The 14,273-nt window shown below is 46.9% G+C and overlaps 1 protein-coding gene and 1 long non-coding RNA gene across 3 annotated transcripts in view; one reads left to right on the top strand and one right to left on the bottom strand.

Annotated features, from left to right (window-relative positions):
• Positions 1 to 14,273, bottom strand: part of plpp3 (phospholipid phosphatase 3) — a 53,284-nt gene that overhangs the window by 12,352 nt on the left and 26,659 nt on the right. Inside the window, exons 2-6 of one of the 2 annotated variants that reach the window (XM_019896860.1) lie at positions 10,758 to 10,915; positions 8,401 to 8,493; positions 8,131 to 8,318; positions 7,116 to 7,173; positions 3,476 to 3,652 (exon numbers count right to left, since the gene is read on the bottom strand). In XM_019896860.1, the coding sequence (XP_019752419.1) occupies positions 3,476 to 3,652; positions 7,116 to 7,173; positions 8,131 to 8,318; positions 8,401 to 8,493; positions 10,758 to 10,915 (674 nt within the window). Of the gene's footprint in view, positions 1 to 3,475; positions 3,653 to 7,115; positions 7,174 to 8,130; positions 8,319 to 8,400; positions 8,494 to 10,757; positions 10,916 to 11,242; positions 11,398 to 14,273 lie in introns of both variants that reach the window. The other variant, XM_019896861.1, reaches the window with a different exon arrangement.
• Positions 321 to 2,810, top strand: LOC109532184 (uncharacterized). The gene is made up of 2 exons (XR_002171335.1): positions 321 to 438; positions 1,937 to 2,810. It is a non-coding gene; the product is annotated as an uncharacterized LOC109532184 (long non-coding RNA).

Raw genomic sequence — 14,273 nt, 5'->3', positions numbered from 1 at the left:
GTGTGTGTGTGTGTGTGTGTGTGTGTGTGTGTGTGTGTGTGTGTGTGTGTGCGTGCGTACGTGCGGTCATGCCTCGACTCGTGCATCCGAACCACAATTGAAATGTCAGGGCAGACACATGAAGGACGCCGCGTCACACAGGAAGCGAATGTGCGGCAACTGATAGTCAAAAACGTTGTTTGCAAATGCCACTGTCGAGTGGCTCGCAATAATACGTTGAAAATATCTGAAGTGTATATATTGTTTTTTTTATTTGGGGTTTTCCAGACTTTAATTTCATGTCTTCTGAATGACGCGCTTGCCAAAATAAAGACGTAGACGCTTGCTCCGCCCACCGCCCACCGCCCCCCGCGCGTCACAGTCATTTTCAGCCACATAGTCGGATGTCTTTAAAAGATGATCCTGAGTGATTATCCGCTGGCGTGAGGTCTCCTAAGAGTGATGTATCCTCCTCAATTTGCTTCGAAAACGGTTTGGCTGCGAGTCATAAAGTGGGGTACACACATAACGATAATCGGGCCAAGTTTGAACCTCCCCCTTCATCCTCTTTATTAAAATCAGCAAATGTTAGGCTCGATTGTCAGGCGTCCCTAAAAATATGATCCTGGGCTACTGTCCTATGTTAAGAGTGATTTTTACTTTCAATTCTAATCAGAAAACGGTCCGGCCGATAATTGTAAAGCTAGGTCCACACATACCGATAATCAGGGCAAACGTGATCATCCCCGACAAGCGTCAAGCAGAGTACGACCATCCCAATAATCCGTCCGAATTTCAGCATTTTCCCTTTCCGCTGATCAAAGAAAGCAAAGACTGATTGTCAGATGTCACATGACAGATTATCCCGAACGATTATCCTGCGGTGTGAGGTGTGTTCAACAAACAGTTGAACTTGATTACGACATTGAAAACAAAATGTGCGGGTAGTGACGCGCCGCTGTGTGTGTTGTGTATCTTTAAATTCAGGTGCCTGAACCTTGTCTTCCCGCTTTTTCCCGCCGTGCGATTGCTGAGCCGATGTCTCAACAGCAGTGAAAATGAACTCTGAAAAAACAAACAACGCAGCTCTCCCTACCCCCCGACAGCTGCTTCCTGCTGGATGAGCTCCTTGGTCTGCACGCTGAAAAGTGGGTCATGCCGTCTGACAGGAAGTGCCAGGTAAGCTGCTCGGGCCGCTTCCTGTTTTGGATTTCGCCGCCATGCGCCAAATACGGCCTGCGTCGCTTGTTAGCATTAGCGATCGTAATTTGTATTTATCAAACCACGGGTTCATTTGTTATCAGCAAAAAGTTAGTCACTACCCGTCATCAAATGGACGGAACGGACACGAACGCATCATGACAAGTAGCGGGAATGTGCCCACGCTGGCCATTTGCTTTGAGTATGACTCTGTGTTTTCAAATTAAAACAAAATGGAGGTTCAGTAATAGTTTGGTATGACTTCAAGATGGCGCCGCGAGCTGTAAAGCAGCTCCTACACTTCTTGTTCTTCTACTTTCTTCCTTTCATAACTTTGCTGCTGTAAACTGGGAATTTCTCCATTGTGAGACGACTAAAGGTTTTCTTATTCTTATTATTATGTGCGCCTTCTATTATGTTCCACCGCAAAACGACATTTACATGAAAGCCTGTGGAAACCGACTGTCACTCTATCATTATATCCCCCATCCATCCATTTTCTATAGCAGCCGCGTTCTGATCAAAAATCATCATTTATGTCTGCAGAGACATAAAACCAACACCATATGTAGACTTAAGTGGACTGTATATCCATGGTGGGATGCGGCCTTGCTTCCGTGCATGTGGACCCTCTTCAAAACGATGTCATCAACCACAAAAAAACCCCCAAAAAACCCACCACCCCCCGTGATCTTCTCCTACACTTCACTTTGACATCCTTTTGACAATCTGATTGGTGTTTTTGTTCGCTCCAGAGTCTGAATACATCACGAGGGACCCATGTTTGATGTGCCCAAATGTCAAGGGTGATGTTGTCCAAAGAGCTGAGTGAACCACAAGCATTGCAGTTCAATTGTTATTGCACCAAAACTTTGCTGGCACTTGAGGAGCGACCCCATACTGCGTGGCAAAGTGTGTGAATGCGCTGTGCCAAGCTCGGTCTTGGCGCCACAATTCCCCTCTTGCGAAATTTTGATGAATCTGATCCCTTCCCGCGATGCACGAAGGCGGAGTTTGGCCGCACGTGAGCGTGTGTGGATGTGTGTTCATACTTCTCCCCAAAGGCAGCCGAGTTAAGCAAAAAAAAAAAATAAAAAAATCTCCAAAACTGAAATAATTAACAGCTTCATTCCTGTTTCAAAAAGCTTATCGTCCCCCCCCAACTTTGGCTCCATCTCACCCTCCTGCATGACGTTAATGATGATGATGAAAATCATCTTGGGGCGTAAGGCACCCTTTCGCCAAGAGAAGATTTGCACTGACACCAATACACACACACACACACACACACACACACTGGCACACGCATAAGCAAACAAACTCCACACAATGTGTTCTTCATTAACCGGCTCGCTCCTTTCCATTTGCTGCCGAGGGGTGCAGAAGCCGCAAAGGAGAGGAAAGAGGAGGTAAAGTCAGATGTGTATAAGTGTGTGTTGTTGTTGTTGTTGTGACGGATGCGAATGCCTCAAGCAGCTACAACCATCTTACTTTACATTTTCACAACGTAACACATCAATAATGCAAATTCTGTCGTGATCCTTTCGAGCGCTACCCCCTCTCTTGTCAGGCATTGGATTCGTCCAATTTGTTAGTGTGCATGTGCAAACTTGATTTGTGGGAAAAAAAAAGAGTATTGACACTACTTCTTAAATAAGTGCTTCATGCAGACACAATTACTACTTTGCCTCATCAATCTTACTGGAGCGTGACCGACTGATTGAGGAAATAGTTATTATTATTATTCGTAAAAATACATTTAATTTTTCTTTATAATGCACATTTGTTTACTTTTTTAAGTCCAACTTTCAGGCGGCCCGGTGGACAAGTAGGTTGGCGCGTCGACTTCGCAGTGTGGAGATACCGGGTTCGATTCCAGCTCCGGCCTTCCTGTGTGGAGTTTGCATGTTCTCCCCGGGCCTGCGTGGGTTTTCTCCGGGTACTCCGGTTTCCTCCCACATTCCAAAAACATGCATGGCAGGCTGATTGAACACTCAAAATTGTCCCTCGGTGCGAGTGTGAGCGCGGATGGTTGTTCGTCTGTGTGTGCCCTGCGATTGGCTGGCAACCGGTTCAGGGTGTCCCCCGCCTATTACCCGAAGACACCTGGGATAGTCTCCAGCACGCCCCGCGACCCTTGTGAGGATAAAGCGGATCAGAAAATGGATCGATGGATGTAAGTCCAATTTTCCTTTTGAACTGACAGATCATTTTGCTTTCATTCAGTAATATGTGACTCAATTCATTCCTTTTTTGTCCTTTCTTAAGCCCAATGATATGCTATCATCACACTCACGATGAAGTAGGCCACCAGGGCTCCCTGCACGAAGCCCGCCAGCACGTCGGTGGGGTGGTGCTTGTGGTCGGAGACGCGCGACAGCCCGGTGTAGAACGCCATCATCAGAAGGGTGAACTGCAGCAGTGGGCGCAGGAGGCGGGCGCCGCGCCACGTGAACCGAGACTGGAGATAGAACTGGAAAGGAACAAGTAAGACTGGTGTTAAATAATGTTCCAGATGAATGTTATATGACAATACTGTGCAGTGTATTTCACACAAACATCCATTTTCTGTTGTGCTCAACATTACTGTGTGAGCTGGAGGCAGGAAAAGGCGGAGGGGGAAAATTTTTTAAAGGGTGGTGTCTTGTCAGTTTTTTTATATTTCACTTTTAAAAAAATGATGCTTTTACAATTGGCATCTGATATAGACAAAAGTCTAGGACAGTGGTCTCCAACCCCTGGGCCACGGACCGGTACCGGTCCGTGGATCATTTGGTACCGGTCCGCACAGAAAGAATGAATAACTTACATTATTTCCGTTTTATTCATTTTGGCATCTGAAAGATGTTTTATTTTGAAAAATTTACCGGATTCTAGGTTACATCCGTCTACAGTGTGTCACTCTTGACGGAGGTCAAAGCGCGCTTCTCACTCACGTAATAGGTTACCGCTAAAATGAAACCCAGGAGCTAACAAAATGAATAAAAAACAAACATCGATGAAAAGTTTTTTTCGGGAAGGGGAAAAGGCCCAGCCAGGAGACAGAAGAGAAGCCGACGACTTTCAAGAAAAAGAAGGCTACATTTCAGAGACAGTATCAGGAGTCCTACTTCATATACGGATTTATCTCAATGGGAGATTCCGACGCACCAAGCCCACTCGGCATATGTGGCGATGGTGAGTTGTATTTTTCATGCACTTTGTATTTGCGGTGTATCTTATTTTGAAGGGACATTTAAATGTTACCATAGCGACCAGAGATCTTTGCGTCCAGATGGTACATTCCTCGTGTCATGATGCGTGTTTCTTATTATGTGACGAAAATACCACAATATTATTATTTTGTTGTATTTATCCGGTCCCTGAAAATATTGTCTGACATGAAACCGGTCCGTGGGGCAAGAAAAGTTTGGGGACTGCTGGTCTAGGAAATACCTGGATTCCACCATGGAACTTAATTTTACCGTCCAAGTAATTGCGTACTTCAAGAACTCGCCCTATCCAAGACTTGATCTTTTCTTGAGAGCAAATTTCTACCAGACTGTCATCATTGGCAAAATGAACGCTTCAACGTACGTTTTCCCTGTCGACGGGCGGCCGCGACTGCGGTCGCGCGGCCGCTCATTACGTATTCTCGCATCGCCTTTCTCACCCTGCACCTGCACGCGCCGTCCAACTTATTGCGGCCGCGCGCCGTCTAGACCGAATCAAAGTGGACGTGGCCGAGGAGAAGTGCGGCGCTTCAAACACTCTCAACTGCCCGTGACCTGGTCGGGCCCCCGTTTCATGGCTGTACGCGCCAGCTGTGAAAACATCGGCGCCAGAGGGAGAGAAAAAAAAAACGAACCGCAAAAACATCCCCGCCGATGTACGCCATTTTCAACGATTTCTCTCCGGCTCTCGAGGAGGTTCTGGGTCACGATCGGTGCCGATTTTACCGCCGTATTCCCACACGGGTGGCAAAGTGCTAAGTGGTGAGGTCAGACGAGGTGCCTCAGACATCCTCTCGTTTACCCTTCACTTCCTGTTTCTCACAGAAGTGGGCAAAGCCTCCGCCAAGGTCCGCCCGGTCCAAAAAAGCCTGACGTGTGTGCGTCTTCTAATCAGTCATGCTAACAATATCCGCAGACAGCCGCAGCTGCCTCCACGCCAGCCGAGAGTCCTTGGTAGGCGCGGACCGCCGTAAAAGCTCCTGCCGCGTTTCCTTTCGGACACTCTGTCATTGTTAATTTTGCTGCGTTTCGGAATGAGAGGAAGGGGATCCCTCCCATCCCTCCCGGTCGCGTCGGGGATTGTTTCGACTCCAGACTTCCTGTGCGGCGGTTCTCAGGTAGACGGGGCGAGGACGAGCCAGCCGCGGCAAGCTGGCAAGCCCTCGCTTGACGTCCTAAATCTCTTTGATTAATTTGTTGAGGTGAGAGAGGGTGAGCCCAAAACGAGGGTTGATAAAAATGATCCAAGTGTGACGGATGTTTCGCTCAAAATACATGCGACGAGTTCAGAAGCAGACAACTCCATTTTTTGGTCAGTACGATTTACTCAATGTCAGATTGTCTTTGGTTTAAGTATCTGTGGCTGGTATCGGCATGCCTATATGTTGCTCAATACTTAAAGATAAGGGATGTGTCGACAAGATATATGATTCTGAGGGAAAAAAAAAAACCCAACAAAAAAAATCAAGGCTCCCTGATTCGTACGGCAGAGGCAGACAAAAGCGAAGCAAAGTCACGAAAAGCCCATCCAACCCATTCCGGTCACATCTTCTCCCCGCTGCCTCTCTGGTTGCTTTGTTTCAATGAAAACACACACAAGAAAGGAGAAAGAATGAGGACGTGGGTTTGTTTTTTTCCCCCCCCTCGCCGTCTTCACATCAGGGTGAGAGAAAACGGACTAGCTGTAGTCAGGACTCCAAATATCACGCGCATGTTGTTTCGTATTTGTCCAAGAAAACGTTTGGCTCTTTTACTGAAGGTTTTCTGCGAAACGGAGACAAACAGCGTGCATGTTGGATAAAACCCACAAGGGGTGCGTTGAAGACAACCGCCAACGCGCCATCTCTGGAGGATGTTCAAATTTCCGCTCCGACCACATCAGACGTGGTTGTTATGTATTGTTTCCTGGGTGGGCGCTTGGGGGCGGGGCCACACTTCAGTGGAGCGTATTCAAGTGGTGTTTTGGTATAAAACTCAACCTTACTTGCCTTGCCTTCAGTTTGCGGGCGATTGGTTTTCTGTGATAGGAAACATTGGCAAAACACAATAAAAGGGGAAAAGAAGGATATTCAAAATGTACTTTTTGGACACGATAAGGCGACACATTTATTTGATAGGAGACTGCGGGCCGTCTTTTTCTGGGATTTTTATTCGATGACAAAAATAAGAGAAGACTATCGCATTTGAATTTTACACAATCTGAGTGGATCTCAGATCAGTCGTCACATGTCCTGCTCTGCCTTTTTTTTTTTTTTTACTTCCTCTCTAAACATGGAACAGCTGAGTTTCCTGCAGTGTGTTCTCCATTCTTTTTCCGGACTTTCCAACACATGGAACATGTAAAGGGCATGCGTATGTGTGTGTGTGTGTGTGTGTGTGTGTGTGTGTGTGTGTGTGTGTGTGCGCGAGCGCATAATTTGGATTTGTGGAAGCATGAGATTCCTCCAGGGCGCTGCACCCCCATTAACAGGTGGATGGAGGGACGCAAGTGGGGGGGTGTGAAGTGCACCAGCAGCTGCCCTGAGGAAAACAGCTGACATGTATCCATCTATCCCGAAGAGGAGAATGTTTGTCCCCCCCCAGCCCCTCCCTCCACTTCATTAGGGTGCCCCCGCCTTCCTCCCACGTGATGGCTACAATCAATGAAGTATTGTTTTATTTTGATTGTAAGACCCCCGCCCCATTTGACATCATCCAAACGATTTACACGGGAGGGTAACTTACTGCCAGGTAGAGCATGGTGAACATGGAGAACGAAGCGTGTCCAGAGAAGAAAGACTTCCTGTGGAGAGCAATATCACAGTTCATTAGAAGTGGTGGTGGCATGATTCCTAACCAAAGAAATCCGAAGAAAGGCATCCCCGAGACAAAGGACAATCATAACGATCGAGAAATCAAGGAAAATTCAAGAGAAGATCGTTTTATTTGTGTATAGAGTGCCTCCACTTACAAACGTCTCTTCATATGACATTTTCAAGTTACGAAACGGAACAGGAAAATATTACCTCTTGTTACGAAAGAAATTTCAAGATACGAAAGGTAAAAAGACAGTTTGGGCTGCTCAGAGTTTCCTGAACGCAACATACTTAAAGCCGCTCTGCCATTGGCTATTATCGAGCATTATCCTGGCATCCTATTGGCTAACAGGGACAGCTGCCGCACGTGTCTATATGTGTAGATCGATAAATACGTAGATATGTGTCATGTGGCGTCCTCATCATTCGCCCCTTGCGCCATGAGGCGTTCAGATTGTTCTACGTCAATGTGAATGACCCAGAAAAAGTGTTCAGCATTTGGGCGATCGCTCACTATGCTGATGTTTGCCCATAGACATTTCCGAAGGATTGTTAAAAGCCGATAAAAGCAAACGTCCTTGGATCACTTCTTTCCAAAACGCCAGGCAAAAACACTTCTGATTCGAGAACATGAACTAAAGAGGGCAAAAAAAACGATGAGGATGCAGTTAAAAGTTTATTCTTTGTTTTATTTTGCACAACTCTCATTTATTGCACAATCATCTAATTGTAACATGTATTTGTTACATATTTTGATGCATTTTTATGCTTTAGAAAACATTTATGTCTGAATTTTAGGGGGGGCTTGGAACAGATTACGGCATTTACATGCAAAACGCGTCTCTACTAAATTTCTTCCAGAACCACGTTATTTCGTAAGTAGAGGTACCCCTGTACTTGAATATAAAGTTCCAATCCATCCCAGCCGCTGCGTTTCCACCCACCTTGCTTCTTGCACGTCACTCTCCTTGCCGCTGCAGGTGTACTCGGTGATGTAGCCCAGCGAGCAGTTGATGGCGGTGAAGTCCGGCTTGCACACGTCCAGGAAGTGCGGCCTCATGCGGCCCACCGACACCTTGGCGATGTCCGTGAACGACTGGCTGATGGCGCAGCCGAAGATAAACACGCCTATCTGCGGGGACGGCAAAGCGCGACATTTTGACACGGGACAACCACCCGTCGTCGTCGTTAAAGCATAAAGGTCGAGGACTAACCTGTTTGTAGAAGGCCGCCACATAAGGGTTTCCCACAAAGGACTTAGTCCCCTCGTGGAGCTGGTGAATCCTGTAGGATTCGCCGATCACAATCTACAAAGAGAAGACGGGTTGATCTCTACAAGGACTGGCCGAAGCCTTACTCGAAGCAGATGACCATGCGCTGTGACGTTTGACTCATGCAAGAAAGGCGAGCAGAGTGACGACAATACATAGACAACACACATAAAGACAAAATGAGCATGGCCTGCCTTTCCCTCAGGCAGTTTGGATACGATGGGAGATGATTAACGAAGGTTTAACAATGACGGGGGGGGGCCTTTAATTGAGATGGAGGAAGCCAAGGCGGTGGAAGGAGGAAACCCCTCCGGTGTGTTTTGTAGGTGTGGCTCGCCGAAACGGACAAAGAGCGTTTTAGGTACACTTAAAAAGCACTACTGTACAAAAATCCTTACGTCTGGGGTTAATATCTCTACCATGAATGGTCTGACTTTGATGGTGCTTAAATGGTACTAATGGTCGAAGCTGGGGTGAATGACCCCCCCCCCCCTGCCTCCCCCCTTATGATTGCTGCGGTATTCCAACCAAAGTGGTTTTACGTAGCCTAAGGCTCCATGAAAAGGCCCCGTCTGTACTTGAGGAGGCCTTAAGACCTAACTAGCCGTCGAGCCACAGTGCCTGTCAATCACGTCGGAACCTCCAGGGGTGCCTGACTGACAGGCTGGCCGCTCTCCATCTTTACAACCACCTCCCCCCAGCACAAGGATTCAGTCTCTGACTTGCAGAGCATTGCCCTGACCGTCTTGTCGGGCTTCAGACGTCCTATCATGTACACGCCGTGTATTATACGAGCACGGTGTGTGTTAGGCCCCATAAACACACTTCTCCCTGCCTGATGGGTGGTCAGCTGGCAGGCTCACCGCCAGAGCAAACAAACACGCACGTTTATTGCCGTTTGTGCTTTTGTCTGTGAATCGGTAGAGATTATAGAATCCCGGTAGGCTGATCCCGGTCTTTTTATTCCGTTTATTTGGACTGTAAACATTAACTTTCTGTCTTCGCAAGTGTAAAAGGGTTTTATCCGGGACTCTCAGCGACGGACTCGCTGCAAGGGAATTCCCTCGCGGCATATACGCCGTGTCGACTTCAAGGAGCGCCGTCGGCATGGCGGCAGACGCCGCTTAATGGAGCGCGAGACGCGCCAGCTTTGCCCACACGTGAACGCGCAACTGGCGAAACTGTCACACGCACACGGACTCCTGGTTCTAATAAGCAGAAGAGCTGAGCTCGGGCGATAATACCGTACGGTACGTGCGTCTCCCTGCGTGTCTCAGTCTGGGAACTTTTGATGGGAGGCTGTGCTGTAAAGATCATCTAGCTAGCCTAACCACGTGCCACTAATTGACACATACAAACCCCACCGCATGTCATTATAGCATGTTTCCACTAACCCTGACACTCCCCCCACCCACTTTACTCCCTTCCCTCTCAAAAAAAAAAAAAAAAAAAAAAAAAAACGCAGTGGAACAGGAGTTCCACTTCAGGCTAACGCGCGCTACTAGCAACTCGAATATGGAGGCAATGGGTTGAATTCGCCTGTCATGTCACACGCACGGGCATCGAGGTCCAGCATACAGTCCGAGCAGGAGTTCTGAGACCTGTTCAGGAACTCATTAAAAAAGCTAAAAAAAAAACTCTTTGGTGTTTGGCAAGCACACACAGAAACACTCGGTGACGCTTGAGGCAGGGATGGGGGCTTTCTCACTACCGCTGACTCACTTGGGGAAACAAATGAGAAACAAATGGACAATTGGATGATTCAAAGTGGATGAAAGTATGATTGAGGAAGTATGTCAGGAGGAGGACATGTAAAGCACATTGACAGCATAGGACTGCATGGTAACATACTGGCAGAGATGGGAGATCGAGTCACGCATTTTCAAGTCGCGTGGAAGTCTTGAGTCTTAATCTCCAAGCTAGCAAGTCGCAGAAGCAAGTCTCAAGTCATTTTGCCTCGGGCAAGTCAAGTCTTGTATGTCAACTTGAAGTCTCACATGCAGAGTCTCATCTTCAGAGAAAAGACAAAATGGTTCTTCCGATACCACATCGTGTCTCGAGCCAAGTCAAGCGTCGAGTCTCTAAGTCCCTCCCCAAGTCGAGTCTCAAGTCTTTCAGTCTTTGTCAAGTCACGTGTCATGAAAACAGTGACTCAAGTTGCCTCGAGTCCAAGGCGCAATGGCTCTCGTTCCCATCTCTGTCTACTAAACGAAGGTGCTATAATTTAAGGGCTGATTGAGGGGTGGGGTGGATAAAAGACTCAAGTTGAAGGAGAAAAACAAAGTTTGAGGTCGACTTACAGAGATGATGGCAATAAGAATGCCAACACCGCAAAGCATGGCATCGCTAATGGTGTCGCCATCTTTTTGGGGGTAGCGGATGGACTCGTCCGAACAGTAAAACCCGCGCTGGTACGGCTTTATGGTGCTAGTCTCAATGATCAGGAAAGGCAGGCTAGCTACAAAACAGAGAGAGGGAGAGCAAGACAGGAAGAAGGAGAGAGAGAGAGAGAGAGAAAGCACCAGGTCAGTGACACAGACAAAAAAAAAAACAAAAACAGGAGAAAGCACAAGGAGCGTCCTGGCACTAGGGGCTCATGGGATATGGCAGAAGTGGGTGGCCGGAGGATGTCATCCAATGGCCTGTGACTAATTGTCCTTCAATAAAACTTTTCAAATGTGTGCAAATGTGATTCAAGAACCCCCCCCCCCCCCCCCCCGTTTCTGCCTTCCATTGTTCCCCAATGCAGGGGCAGGGGCTCTCCTTGCTGGGTTGGGCCACTTACAGACACCACGGGCAGTGTCAACCCAACAGAAGTGAGCACCGAGGAGGGCACGGTGCTGTTCTTGTAGGGGTACGTCAGGCTGGAGTCACCGCAGTGAAACCCCCTCTGGTAGGGCCGAATTGAGGTACGGTGCAGAACAAGGCTGGGCAGCATTGCTACACACGCGCACGCACACACACACACACACACACACACACACACACACACACACACATACACACACACACACGGGATGGTCGGATGGATGATGACACACTCATACACATTACTTATCATCACTTGCTGCATGTAAACTCACCTGTAACCTGAAAGGAAAACATTAAAAAGACCCCACAAGTGTGTGTCAGTTTGTGTGTGTGTGTGTGTGTGTGTGTGTGTGTGTGTGTGTGTGTGTGTGTGTGTGTGTGAGAGCAAAAAAAAAAAAAAGGGATGTTTGCGCAACAAACACGTTTCGGCTTCTCTGATGACAGAGCGACACTGAGCTATTTATCTTTGAGCAGGAGACCCCCACCCCATCCCAAGTCCATACCACCCTGGTTTGAGCAAATAGACACACAAGGGTAGGTAGGTCAATTACCGGAGTCAAAGGACGCAAAAGCCACAGCCAGTTCAGTCCAGCTCAGTTCTCTGGTCAGTTGTCAGCAAAGTGAAACTCTTGGTATGCTTATAGGATTATTATTATTATTATTTTATTTGATTTTTTTTTTTTTTGCTGTCGTCATGTGGTAAAACGACAAAGCCGTTGACAAATCTAAAGATAGCGGTGTCCCAACTCTACACAAGCGCCAGTTTTACTTCTACAGCTGGTCGTGATAAGTGGTTTGACACAGATACACTTTTGATAGTGGAAACAGATCATTTTATACCAGACAAAACTGAACTGTACTGTACTGTACTCTGTAGACTAAAAAACAAAAAACAAAACAAAAAAAAACCCATGTCAGTTTATCTTGGAATTGAATGTTTTGGGTTGCAGGAAACCAGTGTGCCATTCCAGTTAGATTTTTTTTTTCCTTGAGTGCCAAACAGAACATCGCAAATATATAATTCTGATAGACTTTGTGTATGATGGAGTGAAGGGGTGGCTAGCACGTCTGCCTCACAGCCTGGAGATATCGGGACACCACACTCTGTCCTACCAATTGACTCTAAATTGTCAATACCGTATTTTCCGCACTATAGGGTGCACCTAAAACCATTCAATTTTCTCAAAAGCCAATAAATAGTGCGCTTTACAATCCGATGCGGTTTATATATGGATCAATATTCTGATTTCCAGGACGTAGTTTTTTAAATGTTTTGTAAAGCGCTTTGTTACAGCTGCAGCGGTTGTGAAGGCTCTGTATATATAAAGCTGTATCGTATTGTATTCCTTTAGCATAGCTCCATCTAGTGGATGCATAATGCACCCGCAGCCACTATTGAAGCTTCTATTCTATGCGCCCTGTGTATGAAAACTGCTTTAAAATAGCCCGTTCGGTGAAGGTACTCCGAAGCGCCTTATAGTGCGGAAAATACGGTAGGTGTAATTATGACTTTGAATGCTTGTTTGTCGATATGCGCCCTCTGATTGACCCGCAACCAGACCTGGGTGTCCCCCCATCGTCAGATTCAAAGTCAGCTTGTCCTGTAACGTGGACAAGTGCTACACAAAATGGCAAGATCAAGGCCTCACATGCCACAACAGACATATCAAAACACAAATTCCCAAAAAATCCTGGCATGTAAAACCTTGGCTTCAAACGTGAGGGAAATTTAAAATGCGTGCGCATTAAAGAAAACCAATCCAAGCCCGCCCAACTGTGGAACATTTTTGGGAGCGTGTTGAGCGCTGCAGTGACTCATAAATAGATGGAGATGAAGACACCGAGGCGTCCCGAAGACCCTGCTGGCATCCGATGCCTTCGTGTCTTTGAGATGAAGGTCCAAGTGTTAGGTTTCCCTCCCCCTTGCATGTTGCCACCTAATGAAGCTAAGAACCGCAGCGTTTGTCTCACTGCTGACGGCCGGGAGTAGAGATTGGGTTACGGTGGGCCCGTCCTCAAAAACACACAAGTAACAATGTCTCAAAAGGAAGAAGAAGAAAAAAAAAAACCCTCAGCACGCATCTGATCCAGAGCCACTTTGCATGCCAGCCTTTGACATCTGCTCTCACTTGGGGCAAGAATGCATTGCCTTAGGTGTCAGACTGACCGCTGACTTAATGACCAAGCCACTTGTATTTGTGCGCTCAGATGTTTGTTCGACTGGGCTGTTTTTTGGTTTTGTTTTCGCTCAAAGTGTGCCCGGTGCAGATAATGTCGGTAAATGTAGTCTCGGGTTGTTATGTGAATGACGCAATGGCAGGTGCATTGATCAGACAGAAAAAGACTGCTTTTTTATGCCTGCTCTTGAAAACAACAATTGCACGCAACGGCGAGACCAAGTGTAGCACCAAGTAAAACCCTGGGTGGGTTTTCTCTGGGTATTGCAGGCTGATTGAACACTCTAAATTGTCCCTAAATGTGAGTGTGAGTGCGGATGGTTGTTGGTCTCTGTGTAGCCTACGATTGGCTGGCAACCGGTTCAGGGTGTCCCCCGCCTACTGCCCGAAGACCGCTGGGATAGGCTCCAGCACACCCCGCGGCCCTTGAGAGGATAAAGCGGATTGGAAAATGGATGGATGGATATTTTGTAAGAAATATGCTTTTAAAGATTCATGATCAAAATAATTTAGATATTTAACACACATTTAACCCTTCGGTGGTTATACAGTGGACAGCCTATCATGTTATCAGATTCCAGGTTATCATTATTGGCGCATGAAAGGATTAAATAAATGTTTACGGCATCTACAGATGACCTACTAACCTAGACCAAAACATCAATTTTCCCAATGGAAAAAACATTATGATACGTCAATAAACCTGACCCAGCTGCCCACATTTTTTGGGCAGCTGGGGTCACCTATGCACCCTGCCATGCCATAATTATAGTTTTTTTTTACAACACAAAACAAATAATCACATTTTCAAAGCCGCTTTAAAAAAAA

Source organism: Hippocampus comes, unplaced genomic scaffold (genome assembly GCF_001891065.2).
Source record: "Hippocampus comes isolate QL1 unplaced genomic scaffold, H_comes_QL1_v1.1 scaffold22, whole genome shotgun sequence".
Taxonomy (NCBI): domain Eukaryota; kingdom Metazoa; phylum Chordata; class Actinopteri; order Syngnathiformes; family Syngnathidae; genus Hippocampus; species Hippocampus comes.
This window is presented reverse-complemented; position numbering and strand designations above follow the sequence as displayed.